The sequence below is a fragment of the Lepisma saccharinum genome, chromosome 4 (genome assembly GCF_977018435.1).
Source record: "Lepisma saccharinum chromosome 4, izLepSacc3.1, whole genome shotgun sequence".
Lineage (NCBI taxonomy): Eukaryota > Metazoa > Arthropoda > Insecta > Zygentoma > Lepismatidae > Lepisma > Lepisma saccharinum.
The window spans coordinates 75,421,346-75,449,332 of NC_139232.1; the positions used below are offsets into that span (position 1 = coordinate 75,421,346).

At 36.5% G+C, this 27,987-nt stretch overlaps 1 protein-coding gene across 1 annotated transcript in view; it reads right to left on the minus strand.

Moving 5' to 3' along the window:
• kl-2 (dynein heavy chain 2, axonemal kl-2) overlaps nt 1-27,987 on the minus strand; it is a 373,042-nt gene that overhangs the window by 327,436 nt on the left and 17,619 nt on the right. Inside the window, exons 2-6 of the mRNA XM_083120771.1 lie at nt 18,765-18,824; nt 16,474-16,843; nt 15,522-15,686; nt 5,211-5,324; nt 2,595-2,719 (exon numbers count right to left, since the gene is read on the minus strand). Coding sequence (XP_082976897.1) covers nt 2,595-2,719; nt 5,211-5,324; nt 15,522-15,686; nt 16,474-16,843; nt 18,765-18,824 — 834 coding nt within the window. The remainder of the gene's footprint in view (nt 1-2,594; nt 2,720-5,210; nt 5,325-15,521; nt 15,687-16,473; nt 16,844-18,764; nt 18,825-27,987) is intronic.

Consider the following 27,987-nt stretch of genomic DNA (forward strand, 5'->3'; position numbering starts at 1 on the left):
TAAGGAGGATGTAATGTCACTTGCTACTTCGGATGATGATGGACGGAACAGCGAAGATGAAGAATTGTATTGCTCTGTTTTCTTCAAGCGTCTTTTGAGAGACAACCCTGACACCGCTTCTGTTGAACTCCTTGGTGATATAACACCTGAGCCTCGTGGCGAAATCAACAATCGCACTCAATCAGCAATAGAACCTAATGCAAAGAAGTTGGAAGTAAATGAAATAACAACCAGCAATATAAACTTGGAAGATAAGCGATTATGGGCAAGAGAGCAACGGAAGGACCCATATTTGTCTTTGTTAATTGGGTGCCTTAAGGGAGAGGCAGTTCAATTGGATGAGAAATTGAACAGGAAAGTTTTCGATTTTCATCTGAGCAGTTCTTACCTGGATGAAGATGGGATTCTCTACAGAAACATAGAAGAAGGGAAGGGCATGTTTCCCGTGTTTGGACAGCAGCAAAAGATTTGGACACCGGATTCCTTGAAACAGGAAGTGCTGCGAATATCCCATGACGAAGTTCACGCCGCACATCCAGGAGCAGCTAAGACTCTGTTCAAGATTTTGGAACAGTTTACGTGGAAAAATGTTTACTCTGATGTTAGAGATTACTGCAGATCATGCCTCACCTGTTTGAGATACAATCCAGATTCTCGTAAAAAGATGGGATTCATGAGAAGTCGCGATCAGCCACGCCCAGGATTGAAATTGTACGGAGATTTGTTTGGACCATTTCCGACCAGTTCTAAGGGGCGTTATCGCTACGTATTTCTCATTGAAGATTCTTTTACGAGACACATATTCTTGGAACCATTGACAACAGTGACAGCTAGGACAATTTCCAATGCATTATTGAAATATTGTCACCTTTACGGCTTCCCATCAATATTTACCAGTGACAATCGAGGTGTGTTTCGTAGCCGCCTGTTTCGCCAAGTACTGAAAACCATCAACTGCAAACCCGTGTACATTAATCCATACCGCCCACAAGCAGATCTTGCAGAAGCAGCAATTGAGACAGTTAAGAGAGCGATAGCCAAGTTTTGTACAGAACACAGCAGGTGGTCAGAAAACTTGGATTCAATCGCATTATCAGTGAACAACCAGGTGAAAAGATGCCCGAAGCGTGACGTACAGTTTCTGGTGGAAACGAAAGGTGCCGGGAAGAACGGTCAGCTGACCCAGAGACACCCCATGGAGCTTCGGGGGAAACAGCTGGGTAGACCATAACAAACCAGTCTTTTCTCCTTTGCCGCATCCCTTACAAAATAGTTTCTTTAAAGGGATAGTTCTAATTGAAATCTCCATTAGTTAAAAGTTTATTTTTATTCGGAGGCATATTTACTCGCGAGTGTTTGCACTTTCTGTAGTAATTAAGCAGAAAAGTGCCGCGAATTCACGTGCTGGACAGTACTCCTACCCTAGGAGTGGATGGGAAGAGGTTCGATCCCAGAACCTCACAAGAAGGAAGCAGCCTGGAAGAGGACGTCCTTGCCATGGATGTGAAACAGCCCACACCTGGAAATGGACTTCACTACGATGAATTAGGATGTTACCGGTTACAGAGATCACAGGATGCAGTGAGGAACATTCGGAGAGACTTATTCCGGGAAGTGTAAAGTCAGTGAAGTGTAGTGAAGTGGACGGTGTTAGTGTTGTTTTTCTTTCAGGCAAACCTCACCAGGACATTGGACTCACAGACTTACCTGGGTAAGCCCCTTTTTTTTTTTCGGTGAGGGGAGTATAATACTGTTACAAACAGTATTTGTTTTTTTGTTTCTTTTTTGTGATTGTGTATGAATTTGTATGCTTGGGTTTCTTCCATGGTTCTGTGTAGCTTATAAGAGCCAATAAGGTTTGAACTTTCAGCCCTCCCCCATGCGACGCGGGAGGAAGTATAAATATGGCCTGTGTCAGAGGACAGAGGAGAGTGTGTTTTTGAACTGGATAGCAGAAGGGAGAGCAATCTTCGGGCTCCAGTGGCCTCCCTTGAGAAAAAGCATCCCGAGGCAGTTCTGCCGATGCTCAGCTTTCCACTTGGCAGTTCTGCCGTGGGGCTCACATTAGAGAAATGTAAATAATGTAACTTTGAGAATTATTGGAAGAATCCGAGCCTTGTTTTGTTAAATTGTAAATAAATGTATAAAGCCCATTTCTGCGAGTTTTCAGCAATCACCCTGCAACATTAATTTCAGTAAGTTCTTGCCTGTGATTGATTCTTTGGTTCCGAGCGCTCTGGTGAGGAACGGGATGGGAACCCAGGACTAACGAGCCTATTTAGTTGTTTATTTGGGTTTTTCCTGCCAGAAGCGGCCCGGTAAGGGTGGAGTGTTGCGGAACAATATACAATACTGAATAGTGCATAGGTGCAACTACTGTCTATTTATTTTGTATATTAAATTGATTAATTGATTGATTTGGTGTTTTAAGTCCACTTTATGCACAGTAAGGCTAATCAGGACTGGACCTACAGTTTAAAGTGGGATCCGAACCACTATGTGCCTCCACCGGTTATCGAACCCAAGGCGACGATGCTACCACTGCGCCATCGGGGAGACCACTTTTGTATATTAAAATACAGATGAGTACTTACCATAATTTGTGCAGCGAGTGACATGAACTGTTTTATGTATGTAGATTGGGTTACTTCTAGAATCTTTGTAATATGTTGCAGAACTGGATTTTCAAGCTGAAATATTAAGCCTGCAAGATTTTCAACTGAAAGAAGAAAAATGACAACCAAAAATTAAACATATATATTATAGTGAAACTTCATTAATATGTTTATTGGGATGCAAAACACTCCTTTGGCTGAAAAACTTACACGGTGGAAAATTCAAGAGAAATTGTATAACATGTTGCTCTATGAGACTAGGAAAGGTAAATGTATAATACAGCAAGTTGTAAAATGAAATTGGAGTTCCACTGTCACACACACACAAACAATATTATTATTTGAAAATGGCCCGTAATAAATTTTGGCAGATACTGATAATGATAAAGAACCAATATAAAATTTACTGACATCAAACAACTCATATTGTACTGACCCAATATAAACTCATGCATGCTACTTGAAGAACATGAATGGTTCATTAACCTCTTTAATTATTGTATGTACCCAGGTCATTGCAATGGGTTTTGCTTTAACAAGGAAGCTGCATATTTAACAATTTACTTTACAAAACTTGTGAATTATAAGTTTATATTGCTAAACATTGTAGCAAAATGGCAGAATCTTGCACTAAATTGTAGGCTTTTAAAATATTAGATCAAAAAAATATCAGTGATTTTACCAATACACAATATAATATACCTACCAATAGGGTATCATCCCTAATCATTGTTATTATTTTATTGACATAAGATCATGTTTAAACCTAAATAAAGTATATACCTGAAATATTCACAAGAAATCACAAATATATAATTTGAGGATGCTGCACTGAAAATATTTAAAGATAGCTTGAGCAAAAACTGCAGCGATTCCAAAAGAAATGACAAACACATGTAGGCATTAAGCACAAAAAAACCTAGGTATGCTACTCACCAGTGCATAAAGCAATATGCCGGTGCTCTTAACATGGCAAATTACTGAGGCTATCAAAGCATTCTTTCAAAAAACTCATCTACCAAAATTCTGAGAGGGTGTGACACATTCAAATTTGTAATTCCAGATAGAGAAAGATGCAATTTAAAGTTAATGTAATGTAATGTCAAAAACTAGTTAAAGTATGCCACAGTGATTTTTATGTATATTTATGTAATGAATCTTAACCAAATTACACATACTCATTCCACACTAGATGTTTCAATGGGATCACTTTCACTTGCTCCTACTTGTTCACGCCTCTCACCTTCAAGCATACTATGCTCGAGCATATACAATCAAATATCAATTTAATGTGACAATAATCATAGACACATATAACGTAAAATATCAGCCTTGGTAGTTTCAGTCCACTATTTCATTTTCATATACCACTGTGTATCGGTAAGATAGACGTAACTACATTTTAACATGGAGATGATGACTATGTTCACTTAAGGCTCGGCTGGACCTTTGGCATGCGAATGGGCGAATTTTTTCAAATTTTCCTCTCCATTCGAAAAAACTCTTGGATATTTCAAAATATAAAAAATTACATCAGCTTAGAATTCCTTCTAGAGCATTGACGTGAATTTTCGTGTAGTTTTCTTTCCCTGTTCTTTCACTAGATATTATCAATAGTTTTGCAATTACGTAAGTCTATTAAACTATTGATAATATCTAGACAACAGTGATAGAAAACTACACGAAAATTCACGTCAATGCTCTAGAAGGAATTCTAAGCTGATGTAATTTTTCATATTTTGAAATATCCAAGAGGTTTTTCGAATGGAGAGAAACATTTGAAAAAATTCGCCCATTCGCATGCCAAATGTCCAGCCGAGCCTTAAGTATTAATTTCACTGCCTCTTCCACTTCACGATCCATATTTGAGGACCCACTACCACAAACAAATTATGATTAAAACAACACCTATATGTGCTACAGTTACTGGGTTTCAAGTGCATACTGCTCGTTTTGCCTGTTTAAGTGAGTGTTATTTATGAAGCAGCTCTCAATTCTGTATGCTATTTAGCATCGTCCGTGCAAACTATTTGGTACTCAAGCAAAATCATCCCCCTGCAGCATTCTATTCCACACCATGCAAAATAATTTGTTAAAATAATGGTCAAAGTATTTTTTTTTTTAAACACAGCCGGGTTGCCACTCATTTTTGCAAAGTAAATTTCCTAACTTTCCAAGTTTTCTGTACAGCTTTAAAATACATTTCCAGACTATTCTGTGGTGCTTAAACATGATAATAATGAAGTTTTTAGCGTTAGACTGCATTTGCTATTTAAAAAAAATCAGGTTTATTCAACACTTCAAAATAAATTAATGCAAATAAATTATAAAACTGTTTACATATATAATATTTCAAAGCAAGAAGCTGGCTCAAATTATTTTCAAATCCTGGTACACTAATAAAAAAAATATTAAAAAAATTATATTACTTTTCCAGATTTGGGAGTGTATGTTCAAAATTCCCTGACTTTTCCATGACTTTTTCACTCATAGATTGATTCTCCTTAAAATTTACAGGTTTTACAGGTCTGACAATCTGACTAATAACCACTCAATTTTTCAAGTAATAAAAAATTGACAAAAAACATGACTCACCTCTATATCTCCAAAATTCAAACTCATCTAACGGAGTTCCCACTTCCTGGGTGTTACTAATTTGTTGATCATTTACAGCTATCTTCATTTGTTTCACCCAATGAACTAATACAGCTGCAATACAAAAACTCATTCCATACATTTCACATGAAATATTCCCACACACTCTCATAGAAATTATATTATTATTTTAACATAATTTAGATTTCCGAACACAGAATAAAACCAAAAAGCAGCACAAGATATATCATATTAACAACTAACAAAGCCGAGAACAAATCATATAAATTAAATTTAAATCTTGCTATAAATCAAAAAAAGGCCACAAATCGAAAGCACTGCCACATATATAGAAAGAACTATAACAAGACAAAGTTTTAAAAAAATAGCATGAAATTAATTTACCATGACTTTTTTTTTTTTTTTTTTTTACAAATTTTATTGTACACTTCGCAACATCTTATCTGACCGCCCTAAAAAATTTCAAAGTCCGGAATTCGTAAATTTGGCAGCACAGCTCTTCAGAGCCAACTAAGAGTAGCCAACTTTGCAACATTACCTCTTCCTGAATGAAAACGCTCATGATGTTTTTTCATTCTTTCACATTCCATAAAGTAAAAATACCTTAAAGCAGTAATAAAATATATGAGTAGACAAAAAAATGTTAAGTAGAAATACGAATGTTGAAAATATTTCAAGATTCTTCGTTCTGATATTTGAAAATAGGAAAACGTATGTGCATTGTGAAACACTGAACAGGTTCTCAACCACCTGGAAAGAACTGCGGTCACATTTGAATGCAAGAAAGCAAATTTTTGATGATTTTATGTGAAATGTTTAGTAAAGATACCTTGCACAACACCAAACGATTCTGCAAAGTGTGTCTTTTCCTTGGTTCTTGGCAGAAAATGGTTCGAAACTCCGGCACAATGTTGCTTCAACTAAGATTAACGTGTTTTACTGAGCTTTCAGTTAGCAATCTCCTGGAGTGGTTGGTTAGATAACAGCACTTTCGTTTCTTTACTGTTTTCGTCAAGATCGAAACATCGTAGGTTCAAATCCCACCCTTTCCTTGTTATTTTTTTCCTTTTTATTTACCGAGTACGAAGTGTTCTAATAACGTAATATAATATTATATGATATTACTGTAAATATTTATGAGATACATGCTCAGTGGCGGCGATTGGGTTTCAAAACTGATGGGGCAAGGTGGGGAGGGGGGAGGGCAAGGACAGTTTCCTTCCCTTGGTAGATAATGTTAAGCATGCGGGGTCATCTGCCCCTCCACACTCCATAATCGTCGCCACTGTGCATGCCTCAAGAAATGCTTCTACTAATGTTTTTAATCTTTCAGTGATTGGCAGGATTTTAGGAAATCCTTTTCCTTTCATTCAGCTGTTATAAGTTAAAACATATTAAGAACTTACATGTCAACTTTCTGCATCCGGAAATGCTGGACATAAATCGCATAAATATCAACGGAAATATCCAAGAAACATAGATAAGCATTCTCGTCCAAAGAGTTTACTTCCCGAAAAAGATTTTGCAGAGAAGTAGGTTTGAACCCATGACCTTCCATTCCATAACCAAATGATCCCCCTACACCACACGGTTCACGTTATTTTATGCACTCGGTTCGGATCCTAGTTTAAACTGTAGGTCCAGTCCCGATTAGCCTTACTATACATAAAGTTGACTTAAAACACCAAATCAACCAATTCATCTCCTTTCAGAGTGGGCCTTCTACGATACTGTAGTCGGCCAGCATCCGAAAATACAGTTCTGCTTCGCGTATACCAGAGTATAATTGCATTTAATATTGTGACTAATTTTACTTTAAAACTACAGATTAAAGCGATAATAGTGTCCAGAAAAAGAACCTCAAAGTAGATCTTCACACAAAGTATTTTAATCCATTGCCAAACATTTCAGTTAAGAATAATATTATGCTTTTCCATTGACCGTATTTTCGATTCATGGTGAATTTGCTAAAAGGACCATGTCAAGAAATCTAAATATGTAAGTTTTACTAGTAAATGCATTTAAAATGCACGAAACACGAAACAACAGGGGAGGAGAAAAATAAACCTCAAAAATAAGTAAAAATGTAACAAAAACTGTTAAAAATACTGACAAATAAACTAAAAGTCAAAAAAGGCCGAATAATGCAAAAAAAATGTAAAATAGAAAGTGTTTTCCGGCTCTAACTGAAGGGAAACGGACATGATATCAGGTTTAGCATTGTTTTTAAGGGTCAGAAAAAAAGTTGATTTTTCATCAACTTCCGGACCCTAATTAGTAATTATGACCCTTGAAAATTTGGAGGTAGCTTACTTAAAATTTTCCACTTCATAATGAAGAAAAACATCAAGTTCATATTTCGAAAATGACTTGGAGTTTTCCACCACGAAAATATGTTTTTCATAGTTTGAATTTTGTTAGTATTATCTTTCAAGGTTTCCATTGTATTAAATTCACACATATTTTATATTTCATATGTTCCTCTCTCTTTTCATACAGTCTTTGGAAAAAAGCTGAAGTTTCTTGTCAAACGGGGTCTGGTTCAAATGACTCCTTTTCGCTCTCCTGTTCCTACTTAAACAAACAACAAATTACTTCATAACTAAACGATTGCTTGTTCAAAACAAGGAAATTTTACACAATTTACAAAATATGACAAAACACCAATAGACATGTTCATCATTTTTCCCTTTCAGCGTTTCTAGATTTTATCTGAATTCGTTTCCTCATGAAAATTGCCATGAGGAAATTATAGATATGACATTATGTGTGAATTGGTTTCTTCAAACTGGTAACAAATTTTAACATGAGCTACCTGGAGAAGAGGTAGCATGCTTGATTCGTACGTGGGAGGTCGTAGGTTCGATTCTCCACCTAGGCAGGATTTTTTTCAGGAGTATATCGTTGGGTGTAAAGTTTATCCACCATGCTAAGAAGTTAACATTGGGCTCTGTATTTCACGAGAGGAAAGGAAATAGTAAACGAAAGTTATTTCGATGATAGGAGGAAGTCACATGCCACGTGGAATGCGCAGAATCAAGTTACATAGAGCTAAGTCTGTAATGGTGGTATCGAATATTGCAAAGTTAGTGCGGAAAATTTGTTATATCTGATACTCGTACTTTCTGTTCAAGGAAGACAAACATTTTAGATACAAAGCAGTTAGGAATGAACGATCATTATGAGGTTTTGAATTTTTTGTTTGTCACTCACTATATAAACACTTATTAGTAGTTTCTTATCGAATCGGCCTTCGTTGCAATAACAATTTATTTATGTTAATTAGGGATTTACTATTAGTTTTAGATGCATGGTAAGATGGTGGTGAGGGGATTGACAACAATCATTATGAAGGAACGGACATAAAATTACCAATCTTAGCAATTTGAACTCATTAAACGTTCTCCTTCGTTACAGTACTGCACTACATCACTACTTAACATAACTGTATATCTTTTTTTAGTATATCAAAATCAAATAATCAATAATTTAGGTGTCAGTGAAGAACAAACAATACATAACTTAAATAACATTACATTTTGCATCCTGAATACATATATGTGATTTATGAATTAATCATGATGTGTGTGTTAACACAACATATGAACAATAACTAAAAATAAAGTTTTAACTTTAAATCCTGGAAATCTCCAACTTCTAAGGGGAAATATGCGCAGTGTGCATCTAATTCATTTTTTAAATATTCTAATATCAACGGTATCTGTTCAGCAAACAAAGAAAAGAAAAAAAAGAAAGAGGAGAGGGTGGGATTTGAACCCGCGACCTTTCACGCTTGATGAAAAATAAGTATAGCAGCGCCTAACCAACTGCTCTACGTTAACTTAATGACGTTATACCCTTAAAAACATGTTGACATTTATGAAGACTCCCACCTTCCTGTGTTTCAAGCACATTTTCTCGACAAGTCGTGTAAAATATATGTTTTTGAGAACTGTTCGATATTATGCAAGGTATTGTAAATAAAATGTCGTATAAACTCCTCAGAAATTTGCTTCTTTCTGCACAAACTTGGCAATTTCCTCCAGCTGGAGAAAAACTCTATTCAGTGTTTCAACCCCCCCAAATTTCAAGTCGAGCAAGCAGAATCGTAAATATCCTTCACGGTTCTTTTTCCAATTTATTGTTTCTGTTTGATTGTGTATTATAATAGCGGTTTATAGTTTCTAAGTTCATGGAAAGTGTTAAATTGAAAACCTATCACCACAGCGTTTTTCGTCTAGTGCAAGGACCTACTCAAAGTTAGCTACTCTCACCTGGAGCTGAAGTGCAATGTTGCTAAGTTTACGATTTCGGGACTTAGAATTATTTCGGGGCGGTCAAATAAGATGTTGCGAAGTGTACATTATAACTGCCAAAAGATCTGTTTAAAATTTTTCCCTGTGATCTGTCAATAAAATTAGTGGATGAAAGGTTCTTGCCCCAAACCTCTAACAGTCTCCCCTTTTTACTATATATCCATTTTATTTACTTTTCTGCAAGTCAGCAACAGGCTAGTTACACTCTCCAGTTGGTTCATTATATTGATGGCATTCCAACGTAACAAATATTGGGCAAAAAATTCCAACATATATGATTACCAGAGACAACATCATAAAACAATTTCTCAAGCATAGCATAATGAATTAGTTGAACCAGCAATATAAAGTAGCAATAAAAAATATGGTTATGTTATTGTTAAAGAATGATACATCCTACATAATCCAAATTTAAAATGGCATGTAAGTGTTGTTTGATAATTAAAATACAACAAAAGTGTCGATTGTGTGCATTTCAATCATTATCTCCTATCACAATAATTTGGAATAAAACGAATAAAAATCAAAACTGGAAATGCAACTTAATACACATATCCCTACTATAAAATTACAGGGTGGCTACAAACAAGCAGAAATGAAATTCCCTGACTTTTCCAGGTTTTCCAGGACAAAATTTACATTTTTCCCTGACAATTACAAACTAAACTAAATCGATGTTTTTCAAATGGAAATAATAAACTCATACAGATCCAGGTATGGATTTGTTAAGTACCAATATTATAATCTATGAAATTGGCTTAATTTATATATTCTCTATGATTTGAATTCAAACTGCAAAATAGTCAATTTGGAAAATTATTACAATTCACAAGCTAGGGAAGGATTACGGAATTTTGTCATACGCAGTATTTTAAAATAAAATACTTGATTATTTTTAAAGTTACGACTAAATGAGATAAGAGTGAAGAGTGATTGATTAAGAAATACAATTTGTAATTTATCAGTCACCTTATACATTCTCGGTATTATATGTTGATATTTCAACTGAGGTTTGGAACCAACTGCTTGCAAGAATCATGACTGCGGACTCATTTTTCAATGCATAAAGCTACTTCTCTCTTCTCTGTAAAGTAAACAACTTAACTCTTGCATATAAGTGAAACAATTGAATCGAACAAAATAAAGTGTCATATTTCCTTACATTATCAATGGGATTTCTGCTTCAGTACAGTATATCCAAGTGAATTACTGTGAAACTGACAACATGCAGTTATACCTTTATTGCTGACGAAAAGAGTACGTAGGTATTAGAAATTTAACGCAAGGAATTTATAGAATTGCATTGTATAGGTACCTGATTTAGCTAACCACACATTAAAGCAGGAACACACTAATAATAAAAGCTTCTTAAAGTTCATATACGAGGGGCATCCTGAAAAAAGCTCCAATGGTGCCTATATTATTTTTTACTATACGGTGTTATTTTTCCCAAAATTCACATTTTCATTTTAGCGCATTTTCTGGCAAATATCTGAAATTCTACCTTCATGGTGTTTTTAAACTACTGTTTCAAATTGTAAGTCACATGGCTTATGCCTCTTAGTGAGAGTTTGATATCTTGAAAGTTATTTTGGGAAAGTTATTTTCCATACCCCTTTTTTAATTTTAAGATAAGGATTTTAGATAATGAAATTTTCCCCGTATATACTGAAGGGAGCATAATGACCATAAGTGGCGATGCACACAAAAAATTAAAATCAACCAATCTCACGTGACAGATACCGATATATTATGGCACCAAAAATTGTCATTATCTTTTTTGACTTGTTAGTGTTACATTTCCCAAAATTCGCGTTTTTGTTTTAGAACATTTATCTGCCAAATATACCGAAACTTAATACTCCATTGTGCTTTTAAATTATTATTTTAAATTGTAGGTCACATGGTCTACGTATTTTCGTGACAGTTTGATATGTTGGACAGATTTTTGAGGAAGTAAAAGTAAAGTGCTCCCCTGCACTTTTCCATGAAGGTGTATAGGGGTGTGGAGTAAGGGCCCAACACTTTCTTGATCACGGCTGAAGGTGGGGGTGATGTGATCAACACCACGTTCCTGGCTACCTTTATCCCTCAAAGTTTCCTCAAGGTACCAGCTTCATGTGATGCTGGGTGGGTGCCGGAGCAGTTTGAATAGGTGGAAAATATCCCGGTTCTCTCCCACAGGGGATCAACCCCGGGTCTCTCGCATAGTAGTCAGGCGCCCTAACGACTGAGCTCCATTATTACTTGCTCGACAAATGCCGATGGTGCGCACTTAGCTTGGTAATTAAAAACATATCTTGTGCGACAAATACGAAGATGTGGCTCCGGTGTGACGGTAGATACGCACTCTATCTCCTGTTAGAACCCTGCCACTTTGCTCTGTGATGCAAATGGTTTTGATAGAAGTTGAAAAAATCTTTGGAAATACATGATTTAATGTGGCTGTCGGAATTATTCCATGTACGTATAACTCTATAGTTTACTCTTGAGTAAAATGTTGGAAAACTTGCATGTTCTATGTACACAAACATGGCCTATAAAAGACAAGAATGTTGAATTTCATGGAATTTTTCGTTGTTTTAGGACATTTCTTTAATAAAAATCGCTAAAAATGCCAACAAAGATATTTTATGACAAATTCGCATTATTTCGATATTTCGAACGAGCGAAAAATGTGTCCAGACATCACTGCACATTTCTAAACATAACTTCGCAGGAATTACAATTTTTCACGGTTTTGGCGTTTGCGAAAAAATCAATGTCCCTACTAATTGGAAATTACTTTCTGGCCACCCCTCGTATAAATCAGTAGATGGGAAGTGAAAATTTAGCAGGGCTGGCAGAGAAAAGTCAAGTTATTTACTTTTATGATTGATATTAATATTTTATTTCATAATATTGGACATTAACCTTACTCAGTGAGAGATTAATGACCATCTCTCACGAGTTTAAACAGACAGGACAGAGAGTGGTGTTAATTTCATTGCAATACTAGTGTTGCAGTAAATTTGAGGTTGGGAGCATGCACTTGCCAATTTTTATAACGTTCACCAATGCAGATTTATGTTTCACTTTTCGTGATAGTATTCAATATATATGCCGTTTGGTTGGATTCTTCTTGATATCTAAGAATATTGCAATGTCATTGTAAACGTATGTTAACTTGTGCTAAACTAGTAATACGTCAGGATGATGAAAGAAAACCTTCGTAAGCCTTGCTACATTAAATAAGGTGAAGTGAGCCAGAAGAGTAATAAAATTCCAGCAGCACACTTGCAGTCTAGAGCTCTTCTTGTTTATGCATGCAATTTTTGTTGGATGTTGCAGCCCATGCAATTTCTGTCGCATGTTGTAGTGAGATACTTTGTCGGGTGGCGATATTCGACAAAATCGTATGTATCAATAGAACCTATTTGTTTCCATGTTCCTTCAGTTTGCCCAACAAAATGCCTTACTACGACGTCCGACAACTATCGGACGGCGCCACCCGCTCTTATCCCCTCCATCTGTTGACAAGTCCCCTTACTACTCCCATATGGACAAGAAAAAATGATAATTCAATGCATTTTCCACGTAATATGTAGAGGCTTAACCTTTACTCCCCCGATGATACCATATGGTATCATCAGAGTAAGGTCGTACTGGCCCGATTATAGCATATGGTACCATGGTGCTGATTACGAAATGAATGTGCTTTTTGAACCTTCATACTCTTATGTTTGGGTGGAAACTCTAACACAGTTCTGGAGCAAGCCTGGGAAATTCATATTGATGACCAACCTCACCCCTCTCCGCAACATATCCATGCCACATTTCCGAACAGAGTTTCACATTTTGGCTCATTTTTCAACTTGTATGGCCCCAGGAACATAAAACATGTTTCAATCTCTTTGGAAACGTCCATTCTTTAAAGAGTATACTAAGGTTTGTTCCTTCTCCCCAAAATAGCGGGAGAAGAGGGGGCAAACTCCAAATTTTTGTTTTTTTAATTGAAATTCGGTGGTCGCTTCCCAAACCCCCCATCCTCGGTTCGGCGTTCTGAATTGTATACTGTTACATGCTATGATGTTTTAGCTGCAAAACAAAACTTATCCGAAGTAGATTGCTCCATAGTGCCAGAGTTATAACAATTTGCCCCCAAAAATGCAAATTACCTATTTTTCGTAAAAAAAATTATTCAACTTGTATCGCAACCCAAAAACATGAAACATGTTTGATTCTCTTCAGACATGTCCATTCTTTGAAAAGAATACTAAAGTTCAGGCCTTCTTCCCAATTAGCGGGAGAAGAGGAGCAAACTCCAGATTTTTATGGTTTTTTTCATTGAAATTCAGGGATCGCGCCCCCCAAACCCCCCTTCCTCGGTTCGGCGTTCTGAATTGTACACGGTTCCATGCTCTGATGTTTTAGCTGCAAAACAAAACTTATCCGAAGCAGATTGCTTCAATCGTGCCAGAGTTATAACAATTTTCTGAGCAATATGCAAATTACCTATTTTTCGTAAAAAACAGTGTTTCATATTTTGGCTTATTATTCAACTTGTATTACACCCAAGAACATGAAACATATTTCATTCTCTTTGGAAACGTCCATTCTTTGAAGAGAATACTAAGGTTTGCGCCTTCTCCCCAAATAGCGGGAGAAGAGGGGGCTAACTCCAGATTTTTATGTTTTTTTCCCATTGAAATTCGGGGGCCGCGCCCCCTAGCACCCCTTCCTCGGTCCGGCGTTCTGAATTGTACACGGTTGCATGCTCTGATGTTCTAGCTGCAAAACAAAAGTTATCCGAAGTAGATTGCTCCCATAGTGTCAGAGTTATAACAATTTTCCTCCAATAATGCAAATTAGCTATTTTTCGTAAAAAAATCACATTTTGGCTTATTATTAAACTTGTATGGCACCCAAGAACATGAAACATGTTACGTTCTCTTTAGAAACGTCCATTCTTTGGAAGTAATACTAAGGTTTGCGCCTTCTCCCCAAATAGCGGGAAAAGAAGGGGCTAACTCCAGAATTTTTGTTTTTTCCCATTGAAATTCGCCCCCATTTAGATCCACTTGAGTTAAAAAGTATGGATTGGTGCACTTGTTGCCTGATGCGGAGGGTTATTTTATGTGGAGATGATGGCAGTTCCTCATTGCTACTTTCTTCACTTTCATTGTCAATTTCATTTGTTTGTATCTAAGGTACTGGAATACTTTCAGAGTATGGTCTTATTGCAGAAGGTATAGTAAACTTTGCATATTTTAGATTTCCTGTTTGAAATTCCCTGTGTATTCGTCAAACAAAAATAATAATCGGTGACAAGGTATTTTGGTTCTCTCCATACTATGGGTACAGCAAACAACATGGCATTTATACCTTTCCAACAATTAATCAATTTAACATAACATGCTGCATAACAGATATGTGGTGCCCACTCCTTATCCTGGTCTCCAATGTCCTGTTATGATGAATGTATGCAGGTACATCATGTAGCTTAGTAACAGAACTGCCAACATCTGAAACAGAAGCTCGGAAGCAGATGTTGCCAACTGCTCGACTGACAATTCCCTGCATTTATCAGACAAAATCCAATATTTCCAATGTAATAGTAAAAAAACACAATATATGAAACAAGTTTGCCATTTAAAAAGAAAGAGAATCAAAATTATGGTCAAGAGAACTGGATGATGATAATGTTGGTTTTGGGTTGATCTTGGTTTTACTACTGGCATCATAACTCAATATCTTTTTGTTAAGGGTTAATTCTTATGTCAAACAATGGGTACAAATAGCCCATGTAGTGATCCATACATAAATCAATAATCAAAGAGAACCTTACACAGGCTAAGACTGTAGCCCTACCATTTCATGAAAATTTTTGTCAGGAAAATAGAAGACAAAATCACATTAAATCATCAGTACTTCTACAATTGGCATGGCTAAAAGAAAATAATATCTAATTGCTAATTATAGTTCTACTACTTACATTCCAATCTTCTTATTAATTCTCTATCCTTGCAAGCTTCTTCTACAGGAATATTAAAGCCCTCATTTGGCACATACATTATTGTTAAGCCTTGCATTTTGTAATGCAAATCAGTAATCCTAGCCAGGAACTTGTGCATATTAACACAAAAGTCGCTTTTCACAGCTGGAAGTATTTAAGGAAAATAATACATTGCATTTTACAAAACTCGCCAGAAACGGATTTTGTTACACGTTGCCAAATTGGAGACCATACTGCCAAAAAGAGGTGGCCAATGGTTGAAAATAAAACTGTTAAAATTAAATTCCAGGTTTTCGTGTCTTCAAGGCTAAAAATAACATTTTATAATAAAATTATTTGATACTAATATTTTGCAGTAAAGATATATATGAATAGCTCTTTGTACATCCACCATGCAAACTGCACTAATGAATACAGAAATCCATACAGTTATGGATCAGAGTAATACCAGACAACCAAAAAATGTCCTGCATCTTGACCTTGCAGTCTAAGTCGGCAGGCTTTGGGCTTGGATCATTGAAAACCTACAGCCACAGGCTACTTAAGTGACAGATTCTAGCACACATAGTCAAGAATTAAATACCCCACTGCACTAAATATACCACTGAGGAAAAAAACTTGAATGGACAAAACAAGTGGTTGAAACATAATACCAATTTAATTAACTGCAACACATGAAAAGTACCAGTTTAAGGTGATTATACAGGGTAGACCACTTAAGTTGATAATGCCAAATATCTCACAAACTAAGCGTTTTAGAAAGAAACGTTTCAAATAAAGTTAACTGACTTAATGGGGGGGAAAGCAAATGTCATTACACATGTTTTAGTAGGATGATGTTTTCAAGGTTGTTTGAAGGTCACTCAAATAAAAACATATTGGAATTAAGTTTTGATAGAATATGCATACAGAAAAATATTTTAAAGGATACTATCAGGCCAAGATTTAATGTTGCAAATGAATGGTGCATAGACATTTTGCAGAACATTTAAAAGGGATCCTTGAATAGAATCTCCAGAAACAGTTCCCCACATTACTGTTTCACCAAAGTTGTCTGGAGTAACTAAAATATCAGGTTCCTTTATAAAATAAGTCAAATCCTGAATCTGAATATCAGGAACTCCAAATTCGACCATCAACTGTGGGACACCCCCATGCTTTACCCCTTCCACGTCAAAGAATATGGTTAATACTTCTTCCTCTGTACTTTGGAAGAAACAGGCAATTTTAAAGTAGAGGTCATCAGTCCAGTCTTCAAGTTGTAGGTCATACAATGTTGTTAAATTGCAAACTAGACAAACCTGAAATAATAATAATAATAGTAATAACAATTCCTGTCATACAATAAATGCTATTATGAATAATCAACACAAGATTTACAACTGGTTTCAAAGTGCATTAACCACTTATGCAGTCAAGTAACAAGGGTGATAATAGGAAAGCAACCACAAAAGAGAAAGAGAGAATTGGTTTTCTGCAGAAAATATCATGCATGAGGATGATTGCAAAAATTATAAAGACCAAGAAAGTAAGAACAGCCTCTTGGATTTTCACAGTGTTTGAGAAGCTGAGCAATAGGAAAATGTTTCTCTATAAGATTAAGATTCAATGAGACTGGCATTATCAATGACAGCCCCAAGGCCTGCACAGAAAAAGGTAACTACTAAGCTGGTGTAAACAGAACCAAAGTCCTGGCCCATAAATTAAACATATTGAGAATAGTGCTGTCCCAGGTGCATACAAATAGCATGCATTTTGTGTTTTTCTAAATTACTGTTTAGCATCAATGTTCTGCCATTTTTTCCTAATCATGACAATTAGGATGAAAGAGATGAAGGGATATTCGCAACAGAATGCCCATGGTCAAGCTGGGACTAGAACCCAGAGCCTTTGGTGGTAATGCAAGTTGATAAAATATTCAGTCACCAAGGTGGCTACAAATTATGTCCATGCATGTGTATTTCTCTGGTCTTTACTGGGAATGGTACTCAGAGCACCTCTGCAAAGCTAAAAAAAAGTGAATATAAAAACACAGGTGGTCAGCAGGGAGCAGGTTTTTAGGTAAATAAATATTTTTTCGGTTGCTTCAACCATACTTTGTAAGAGTGACAAGTGACAATATGACAAATCACAAGTGTCACATATTCTGTTTATTAACTTCCCCATGAACATAAACACTAGCTTCATCACTCTAAAGACATTTCATTCCAATGGAAGCATCAGGCTGTAATTGTTCGAGACAACCATTCATAATGCTCAACTCTTCGAGGATATACCCGATTAAAATCATGTGCAATGGCACGTTGACTTATCACACTAGACGTCAGTATAATCTCAATGCGATACTGACGTGTTACAGGCATTGTAGTGCTTTATATCTGGCACCTCAAAAAGGAGGAAATGGGTACAAGAATTCATTAATGACATTTACTGGTTAAAGATACATAAAAAAAACCTTCACTGCTGCATTTCTCATGAAATTCTAGCCTGATATGATATATCACATCATCCCTTCCCATTTAAAAATTTTGAGTTGAATTCAATATGGCGGCCACCAATATGGCAGGCATCCGCTTGGAACACACAATATGGTTCCCCCAAGGCCTAACCTGTCTCTATCATGACCATTTGTACCCAGCCTAACTCCTTTACATTTTATAGAAGGTGTTAAGGAAATTTTGAATCACTGTAGAGTATCAAGTTGCCTGTTTTTGCAAAACATAATAGTAATATTCAGTTAATACCCACTGAAACAGAAACTTTAGGCTTTCCAATGAGGAATATTTTGATTCTCCTTCCACCTATTCAGAAAAGAACTGCAAATACTTAAACACAAGTTTCAATTATTTTATCTACACTAATATTGATGATGCCCTAAGCTGAAGAACATCGCTCTCCCATCCAACCTCCACCACTGTGCAGGAAAAACAGCTAATTAAATGTAAATGCATTTTTGGCCTAAATATTCATAGTATTTAGAACTATATTAAATGTGGACAGCCTCCCAAGAAAATACTCTCACACCACCACCTCTGCATCCAGTAACTTTTTGATATTATTACAGACTGTAACTTTTCTTTTTCAGAGAGAGCATGTCATGTTCTTACCAGGTATATGCAATCACATAACATTTGACAAAGATTTGTAGCACACTTAATTTTATATTTTATTCCACACACCACACAGTTTATTTTTTTTAAAAAAAAGGTCATTATCACTTACCAATCGCTCAAGTGCATCTACTCGTTGAAGGATTTCTGGAGGAACTTGCTCTTCCAGATCCTGTGGATGGAAGACATAGACTGTGAAGGACATCTGTTAACACTGAACATTCTAATTCACAGTCAATATCGCTATAAAAAAATACTGATCTTATCATTACTCCCCTCTAAAAACTAAATGGCACAACAGCTCTTGAAGGGCAAAGGATTGTCAATCATCTTTTCACTGGGTCACGCGATCAGTGCATAGAGTACCATCGCATCTGTCATCTGACTTTCAAGTCTGGAGTCTGATATTATTGCTTTCAAGTAGTTCCCCAGTTGTCCTCACGATGCTGCATCAATCATTTGGCTGTGCAGCAACTCTTTTGATCATTACAGTTTATTGGCAAATCATGTAATGTTGTAAAGAAATTCAACAACAAAAACAAGATGCATGCATACGTCAGTGGCAGATTTTCTCTCGGAGGGGGCGGACACCCATTACGGCACCCCTTTCCCTCCGAACTTTCGGTGCCCAACACACTTCCCTCACAAATTACGTTCCAATCATATATATCATAAAATCACTGTCGTAACTAAATGTTGGAGGTCCAGCAGTGTGTCATGTTTTTGCCCCCCCCCCCCCCCCCCAACCTCCAGCTTGCCACAGTATTTCTTGTGTTATGAGAGCATTACAATTATGAATTTGAATTTGATTTTTAAAATGTCGGGTGCATCAGCACTTATGCTATTTTGAACACGTCACATTATACGGGGTCCAGCCCCCTATCGTTACAAATAACGACTCTATCGTTGCATTGTAAAATCTTAAAATATTCTGACCTAGGTTAAAAGCTGAGGCTGTAAAGGGGCACTCAGCACACATAAGGACAAAAAAACAGGACAACACACAATTATACTGGCCATAGGGCCAGTCGCCAGAGCCTTGTTTGTCTACAAAATGCAGTCCAGGGTGTACTACATGGAAGTGAGGTTGACAGTTGGGTGTACTGCGTGGAAGATCACCCCCTTACAATTATGAATTGCATGCTTGTAATGTTTTTAAGTCAGAAAATCCACATTGTGTGGCTGATGTTTATTGAAAGAAGTTTGCATTTTACAGCAAAACAAGTAATGAATGTGTATTTAACACCTATCGAACAATCAAGATACAAGAAGTAAATAACAATATTAAATTCAGCGTAAAATAAATATTTGAAAAACAAGAACATTCCGTTCAGTGCCTTCGGCATGACCAAAGTGTTTCATAGAGAGTTCAACGTTTAGCCGTTCTATTTGTCTGTGCTCATGGTTCAAAAAAGATATGTTTGTTTATCTTTGACGAGGAGCAGTATTCGACAGATAATATTTTATTGGGTGAAGTTTTGAAAGTGTTCATTCTACAGAGGCCACAGTTACGGGTAAAGTGAGGAAAATCAAACAAGCAGTAAGTAAATCCGGAAAACAAGTGTAATAGTCTTGTTTTAGGATGAAAGTAGTGACGTCGCAAATGATCTCTAGTTTTGTGATCAGAGGCATGCCAAAGGGGGGTTGATGGTATACATGAAAAAAAGAACATACACCTCCTTTCGAAAATCCTGAGCATGCCACTGTTTGTGATATCTTCCATTATACATCGTGTCGGAATGTATTGGGTGTACAAAATTAGAACTAATGTCGCTGGAACACTTTTGAACTTTGTCTTTTGATAAATCAAGGAGCACTGCAAGACAAAGAAATGATTTTGTTTTGTTAAAGGCCCGTGCTTTAAAGTGCTAAACATTTGTCAAATGTTTTACCAAAACTTTAAACTTGGACCTCTCATGAGTCGATAAGGAACCATCACAACTCAGTTTTTCCAGACAGACAGATATATATATGTTATCAACAAATATTTGAACAGCATTAAGGACAAATTGACACAAGGTACGTCAAAAATACGACCTAGTTTTAGTAGGTCCGATAGAAAACATGTCCGATGGAACACATTATAAAATAACAAATGCACGGTATCAAAAACAGATTATATATGTGGTACACATCCGCCATAAATTATTATTGTTGAATTGCTTTATTTTACTTTACTTTTGTTTAACTTTTGGCTAATCACTAAGATTAGGATGAGTGATGATATGTGAAATAGATGAAGAGACACAAAGAATGCCTAAATCAGGATTCGAACAAGGGTGCATGTGCTATTCACTCTGCCACGGAAATAGTCACCATAAATTGTTTAACGATATTTTTGTAGGCCTATATAGTTTTGGCACATAAAATAACTGGATCTCTATAAATTTGATATAGTTAGCAACATAGTTTACATGTTTAGTGGGAAGAGGAAATCCCTCCATCCCCCTTCAAATTGCATCGTGCATTAAAATGAATAGATGTATGTTTGTTCGTGACTTTTATTTTACAAACTTCTTATTTTCCTGATGAAGACGTTCTCTCGCCTGCAATACCAAATTTCTTCATGGAGAACTTCGATCATGAGGCACTCTGTTCAGCTCCACAGAAACCTACTGAATTTTAGAGATACGTAGACGACACCTTTGTCATCTGGCCGCACAGCGAAGCAGCTGTACAGACGTTCCTGGACCATCTCAACAACCAGCACCCGAACATACAATTCACTATGGAGACAGAGACCAACAGCAGCCTCCTGGACATCCTAATCACATGCAAACCGGACGGGACCTTGGGACACAAGTGTATACAGGAAGCCCACTTACACTGACCTATACCTTAACGCCAAGAGTTTTCACCATCCAGCCCAGCGGTGAACTTTACTCTCTGCGTTGTTTCACCGGCTCATCTCCATCAGCGACACAGAGCACCTTCAAGATGAAATAAAAACACCTGCACACAGCTTTCAGACAGAATGGATACAACAAGAACAACCAACAAACAAACCTGGAACCTCCAGACATCCAAGAGGAGAAGTTATCAGCCGCATTCTTGCAAAACACAACATTAAGACGATCCACAAACCACCACAGAAAAGTCAGAACTCGACTTCGAAACCCTAAAGACGACCTAGGACAGAAGACACCTGGTGTTTACCGTATCGTCTGTACCTGCAGTAAAGCCTACATCAGGCAAATGGGGAGGACAATGGGAGCGCGGACGTCGTACAGACGGCACCTGGTTGGCCTGCCACCTGCACCGTACCCCTCCCACATCAAACATATATAACCATACCCTAACCTTTCTCTGCACTTCAATCCCTGAAGATGAGAGTGATGTTAGCTCTCAAAAGCTCGGAAGCCTATCCAGAAATCACCTGGCTGATATCCCTACAGAACTTCATCATTCGCCACCAGGAAAGCTTCAAGAATTACTTCATGTTTTCCATTACATTATAATCCAAATGAGAACAAAGTCTAGAGCTTTATGCTTCGGTACATTCTCTTATCTGTTTTTGAAGTAACCACAAAATCTAAAAAAAGAAATAAATAAAAAAATGCTATCCAGACTTTCATTTAAAAAATAGGAAATTTATGTGTGCTGTTCTGAAACGGAATTTCCCAAAATGCCTCATATATGTGTGTGTGTGTGTGTTGAATTTTGTACCCCCAAAGTGAAAAAAAAATTTCCTGCGCCACTGCTCATCTCGACATTATTTTTGTCTGAAATCTTACTTAAAAGATGCAAAGATACATTTTCATGTTTTGGTATCAAGATATAAATCTTTCAAGAAATTCTTTAACAAGCCTTCTTAGATGTCGTCTAAATTACACCCTAGCCCCTAAAGACTTGTACACTAGGAAGATTGTGCAATCCCCAATCTCTCAGTGTGGTGCAACTGAAGGAACACCTGATCATATTATATGTCGCCTTAATGTAACTACTCGTATTTCTTACAAGATCTAAAAAAAAGTAGGATATAATGATGCATACGCCTTGTCAACACATTTGAGGAACTCGACTAAGAAAATAATATATGTACTTACCAACTATATTGTAAGAGAAAATATTGTATTTTAAAATTATGAAATCGTAAAATTATGAAATGTGAAACAAATGTAACTGGTGCATAGCTGAAAAGCTACAACCAACTATACATTTATATATATGTTCTGGGATTGCAGGCATGCATTGTGTGGAAACAAATTTAGTGTTGCACAAGAACAAAATTAAAAAATTATTTACGAGACTGCTTTCTATACCAGAGTATAATGGCAATGATTCGGTAGTTACTGACCAAGATGCCTGTAAATTTTGTGAACCTAAATCCAGAATGTAATGTCTCATGTGCATTGTGACACTTCAGTTAATGATGGGGTACTGACAAAATTTTTGAGAAAATCAGAAGTTTGATGTATTAAATACCAACTAAATACACCCTAATAACAATAGTTGAAATACAAAAATAGTGCTTGGAAACAATAAAAAACTGTTGGATTTTATAATTTGGAAAGAAAACAAATGAAAAGGGCAAAACAGTAAAAGAATAAAAGTTACACTTTAAATTTAGAATTCTATAATAATAGTAAGAAAACATGAAAGTTGCTTTAACGTTCTTTTTCCTTCAAAATTTAAATTCTAAAATCCAACAGTTTTTTAATTGTTATGTAGAACTGTTTATTTATTTCAACTATTGTTACTAGGATACATTGTTACACGCTTGACAGAGAGTTACAAGGTTCAAATATGGGGTGTTCTTTGTGAGTGGTATCAGGGAAACAAGCAGTCATATTTTCCTCATCCTTAGTATCCCTATTTTCCATCTCGTAATTTTCCTAGTTTAACATCCCAATTAATATTCTATGCAACAACTACTTTCTGAGCTCATAATAGCAAAATTTCATGTATGCTGCCTCAAGTACACAAGCTTTTTGTACAACGAAACTGTTATCTCTTAACTGCAGCAAAGTTCAGTTTCACATAAGTTAATACAATAGTACTATTTCTAATTAAACAATTGTAAAAATGGTGCATTTACTTTAAAAATAATACAAAACCCTGACAAAGTATTTTATAGCTGATATTTGTCACATTATGCTGTAATATACCTTCATAATTACATCATGAAAAACTAAGTAATTCCCGATTTTAACTTATTTAATTTTCAAAGCCAATTCAAGCACTTATCATAGAATGATACCAGTTTCTTGATACAGTTATTGAACTCTGTTGCCACCAATGCATTCAACCATTTAGTGACAGCGTCTTTGAGTTGATCAGCAGTGGCAAAGTGCTTTCCGAAAAGAAGGAACATTCGACTGTAGAAAACAGTACACTCCATCTCCACCTCCACCCCCTCAGTTTTAGCCAAGCAGCGGTGTACGAGTATGTGTACACTATCAAGCTGTGAGCCCTGAACATGTGTGACAAAATTGAGAATCCTGTCAAGTGTGAGGTGTGGATCGTGATAAGGTTTCTGAATGCGAGAAAAGATCATGCCAGTGAAATTCATAAGCGGGTCATTCCATGTCAAATCATCCAGGCCATGTCACCCACCATCTCCAATTTTGATTAAAGTCGGTATACTTATAGAACTTCCGATGCTGATTACAAAAATGACAACTTCTTTGAGTTTGGTCAAGGGGTTCAGAAATTAAGCGATTTTAAAAATCTCCGTGTACACCACTTGCGGCTCCACTTTGAATGACACGCATTAGGTTGTAGTAGTTGTATTGGTGGTATTATAAACCCGAGAAAGTATGAACCCTCCTCAAACAGATTTGCTTACACTTAAAACAAGCTCAACATGAGCATATGAGCTTTTTGCTCAAGTGTGGAACCCCCTCTAATCCAAGATTTTTGTAAAAATGCCCTCGGGAATTTCTCGGGAAAGTATGACCCCCCTCAGATTGATGAGGCTATACTTATAAAAGGCACTTCTGTGAGATTGTTGTCCATAAATTTGTTAAAAATATGCTCTTCATGATATTGTATGATATAGGCGAGTTATTCAAGAAAAATAGGCAAGTTATTCAAGATCTAGAGAATGGCAAGAGATTTTTGAAAAATTATAGAGATCAAAAAGTTGCATCTTGAAATGCCCATGAGAAATCACCAAGCCCCATGTCTCTAGCATTCATGGTTCCGAAGATATTAACAACTTTGTTAATATTGCATTTTTTCAGAAAATTCTATTTATAGAACAGACATAAATCAGAGATTTGCAGCTTAAATATTGCATATATCAGGAAAATTATAGAGACATAAAATATAGAGAATTATGCCTAGAATATGTCTACAAAATTTCAAGTCTCCAGTATTGATAGTTTCTGAAAAATCTCAAATTTAAAGAAATTATCGATTTTTTAACAAAACTTCTAAACAACCTCTAGATTTCAAATATGCAACCCCTATGCACCTATCTTGAAAAATAGGCAAGTTATTCAAGATCTAGAGAACAACAAGATATTTTGAAAAATTTATAGAGATCAAAAAGTTGCATCTCTTCATGCCCATGCCAAAGCAACAAACCCCATGTCTCTAGGATTCATGGTTCCGAAGATATCAGAGAAACAAAATTATTGATTTTTTCCAAAATTTCAGTATGTTGCTCGGGGGGCCAAGCAGTAAGTCATGCATATGGGAAAACTTAGCTTCGGCTTATATTAACACAGGCCGGGCAATTCTCAACCAGCCTGGGAATCAATATATGGATTCTCAACTGACCCAGTTCCCAAGCTTCTGGAAATCAATATATTGATTGCCTTCAGCAATTCCATTAGCAGCTCCTGCAAAGTACCAGATCAATACATTAGTTCCTCAGATTCTCGCATGGAGCTATGAGCATCGGTTCAATACATTACTTCCTCAGATTCCCGCATGGAGCTATCAGCATCGGTTCAATACATTAGTTCCTCAAATTCCCGCTGGAGCTATGAGCATCGGTTTTTCCCGCCGGAGCTGTAGGATGGGGGAGCATTGTAGTACGATCAATACTTGGGGCTGCTCTATTGCCTTGATGGATTAGTTCTTGCGAGCGCCAGGGCATGGCACTGCAGTGCTGATTGCATGTACACCCAGCAGAGAAACGGGAGGTACGCACAGGAGAAAATACTCCAGCTATGCAGAATCACCCCCATAAATATAATTATCCTAGGATCAAAATTAGTGACAGAATAGAGAAACAAAAATTATAATAGGGCTTGGATATAGCTACTAGCCGCTATATTTTTATTTTGAACACAGCACTTAAAACTAAGTCAAGATGCACCCCCACCCCCACACACCCCCACCCCCACCTACCCCCACACACCCCCACCCACGCACCCCCACCCCCACCTACCCACATCCATACATATTTACTTCCCAGTCCAGTTCTATTGCATTATGTTGTGCATTATTAATTGATTAAATGCTTATGACATAATGTGCTGATGTGGTGTTTTCTGATTGGTTTAAATAAGCAGTGTTTCTATTGGCTCTGCAAAACTATATAAGCCAGGGCACAGTGCAGATTCTTCACCATTGCTGGATCGGCAATGGAACCCACAAGTGGGGGGCAGAACCTGAACAGGCTCCACCAAAGTATAGGAGAATTGAAGCATATAATTTGGCGGAATAACCCAAGTAAGGTCATAGAAACAATATATATTGATACAAAAGCCAAATTTTTGGCAGGGGGGCAAAGTGGTTCCTAAATACAAAATCTCAAGAACTAATTGACATAGAGCTATGCAGTTTTTTTTGTCTGTACTGAACCCAACTGATATTTTTTATTAAGCATAGAATTTTGATCATAGAAACAATATACACTGATGCAATAAAAGCCAATTTTTGGCAGGGGGGCCAAAGTGGTTCCTAAATACAATATCTCAAGAACTAATTGACATAGAGCTATGCAGTTTTTTTGTCTGTACTGAACCCAACTGATTAAGCATAGAGATTAGATTTAAAACCCAGGAAATTTTATATAAATACCAAAGCCAAAAATATTAACACACACACATACATACACACATACACACACACAAAGCACAGTGCTGAACCCAACTGATATTTTTTATTCAGTATAAAGTTTTGATTTGAATCCCAGGAAATTGTATATAATAAACAACAAGAAAAAATGCCGAATCAAAAATATTGTAATCAATGCAATAAGAATATATCCAGCCCCAATTGGGCCAAGCACCAAAAGATTTGTAACCCGGACAAATACAGAACTCCCACAAAAATTTGCCCCAAATGCAATAGAAAATACAGCATGGAATATTTCACATATACACATAAAAATACTTGTTCTGCACAGTCATCAACATTGCCCCCACAACCATCCACATCTGGTGTGAAAAGAAAGCATGAAGCACCTCTTAATGCCAGAGCAGCAAAGCAGCCACGCTATGAACCCATCCATAGCAGTTTTAATGCCCAATTAAGAGATTATCGGTTTGTATCAGAGCCAAGATGCAGTATTAACAATTTTTTGAACAGTATAAATTCTGATCTGCATGCAATTCTAAATGCACAAAATGGCTCTTATAAGCTGTCCCTCAAATTGTATACACAATATAAGAAGCCAAATGGCACAAAATTTACACAGCCCCACATAACAGAAACTGTACCGGTATATTCAAATGCAAATTCAGACACAATAATAAGCAGGTTGATAGATCAATTGAACATTAAACACTCTGAATTTGCTGCAAAAGAGTCTGGATGGAGCCTATGCGGCTCTTCACACAGGTTATATGTTAATATTTCTGAATTCAGCCCATTACAAGGTTCTACATATTTGCCATTACCTGATAATATTAAAAACAGAAGAGCCGTGGTTAATATAGAAAATACCGACCTGAAATGCTTTTTGTGGTGTATATTAGCTGCTTTGTATCCAGTTTCAAGGCATCCTGAGAGAATAAATTATTACAAACAACATGAACATGATTTTGACGATGCAATGGAGGGTTTAGAATATCCAATGTCTGTTCAGAATATTGATAAATTTGAAAAAAGAGCCAGGGATATGAATGGCAAACAATTATCTATTAATGTATTTATTTGCTCTACTGGCAATTGCTTGATACTACCTCTCAGAATCAGTACATTTGATGATGATTCTGCTGTTCCGATTGATCTGCTCTTAATTGAGGGGGATGGCACATATCATTACACTCTGATACATAATCTTGAAGCTTTAGTGAGAACACAACTAGACAAATCTAATATAATATTCAAGTTGTGCAGAAGATGTTTATGTGTATTTGATGGCAGGAAAATGGTAAATGGGGTTCGGGAAGAAAATGCAGAAATTGCAAAAAACAAGTTAATTGAGCATCTGA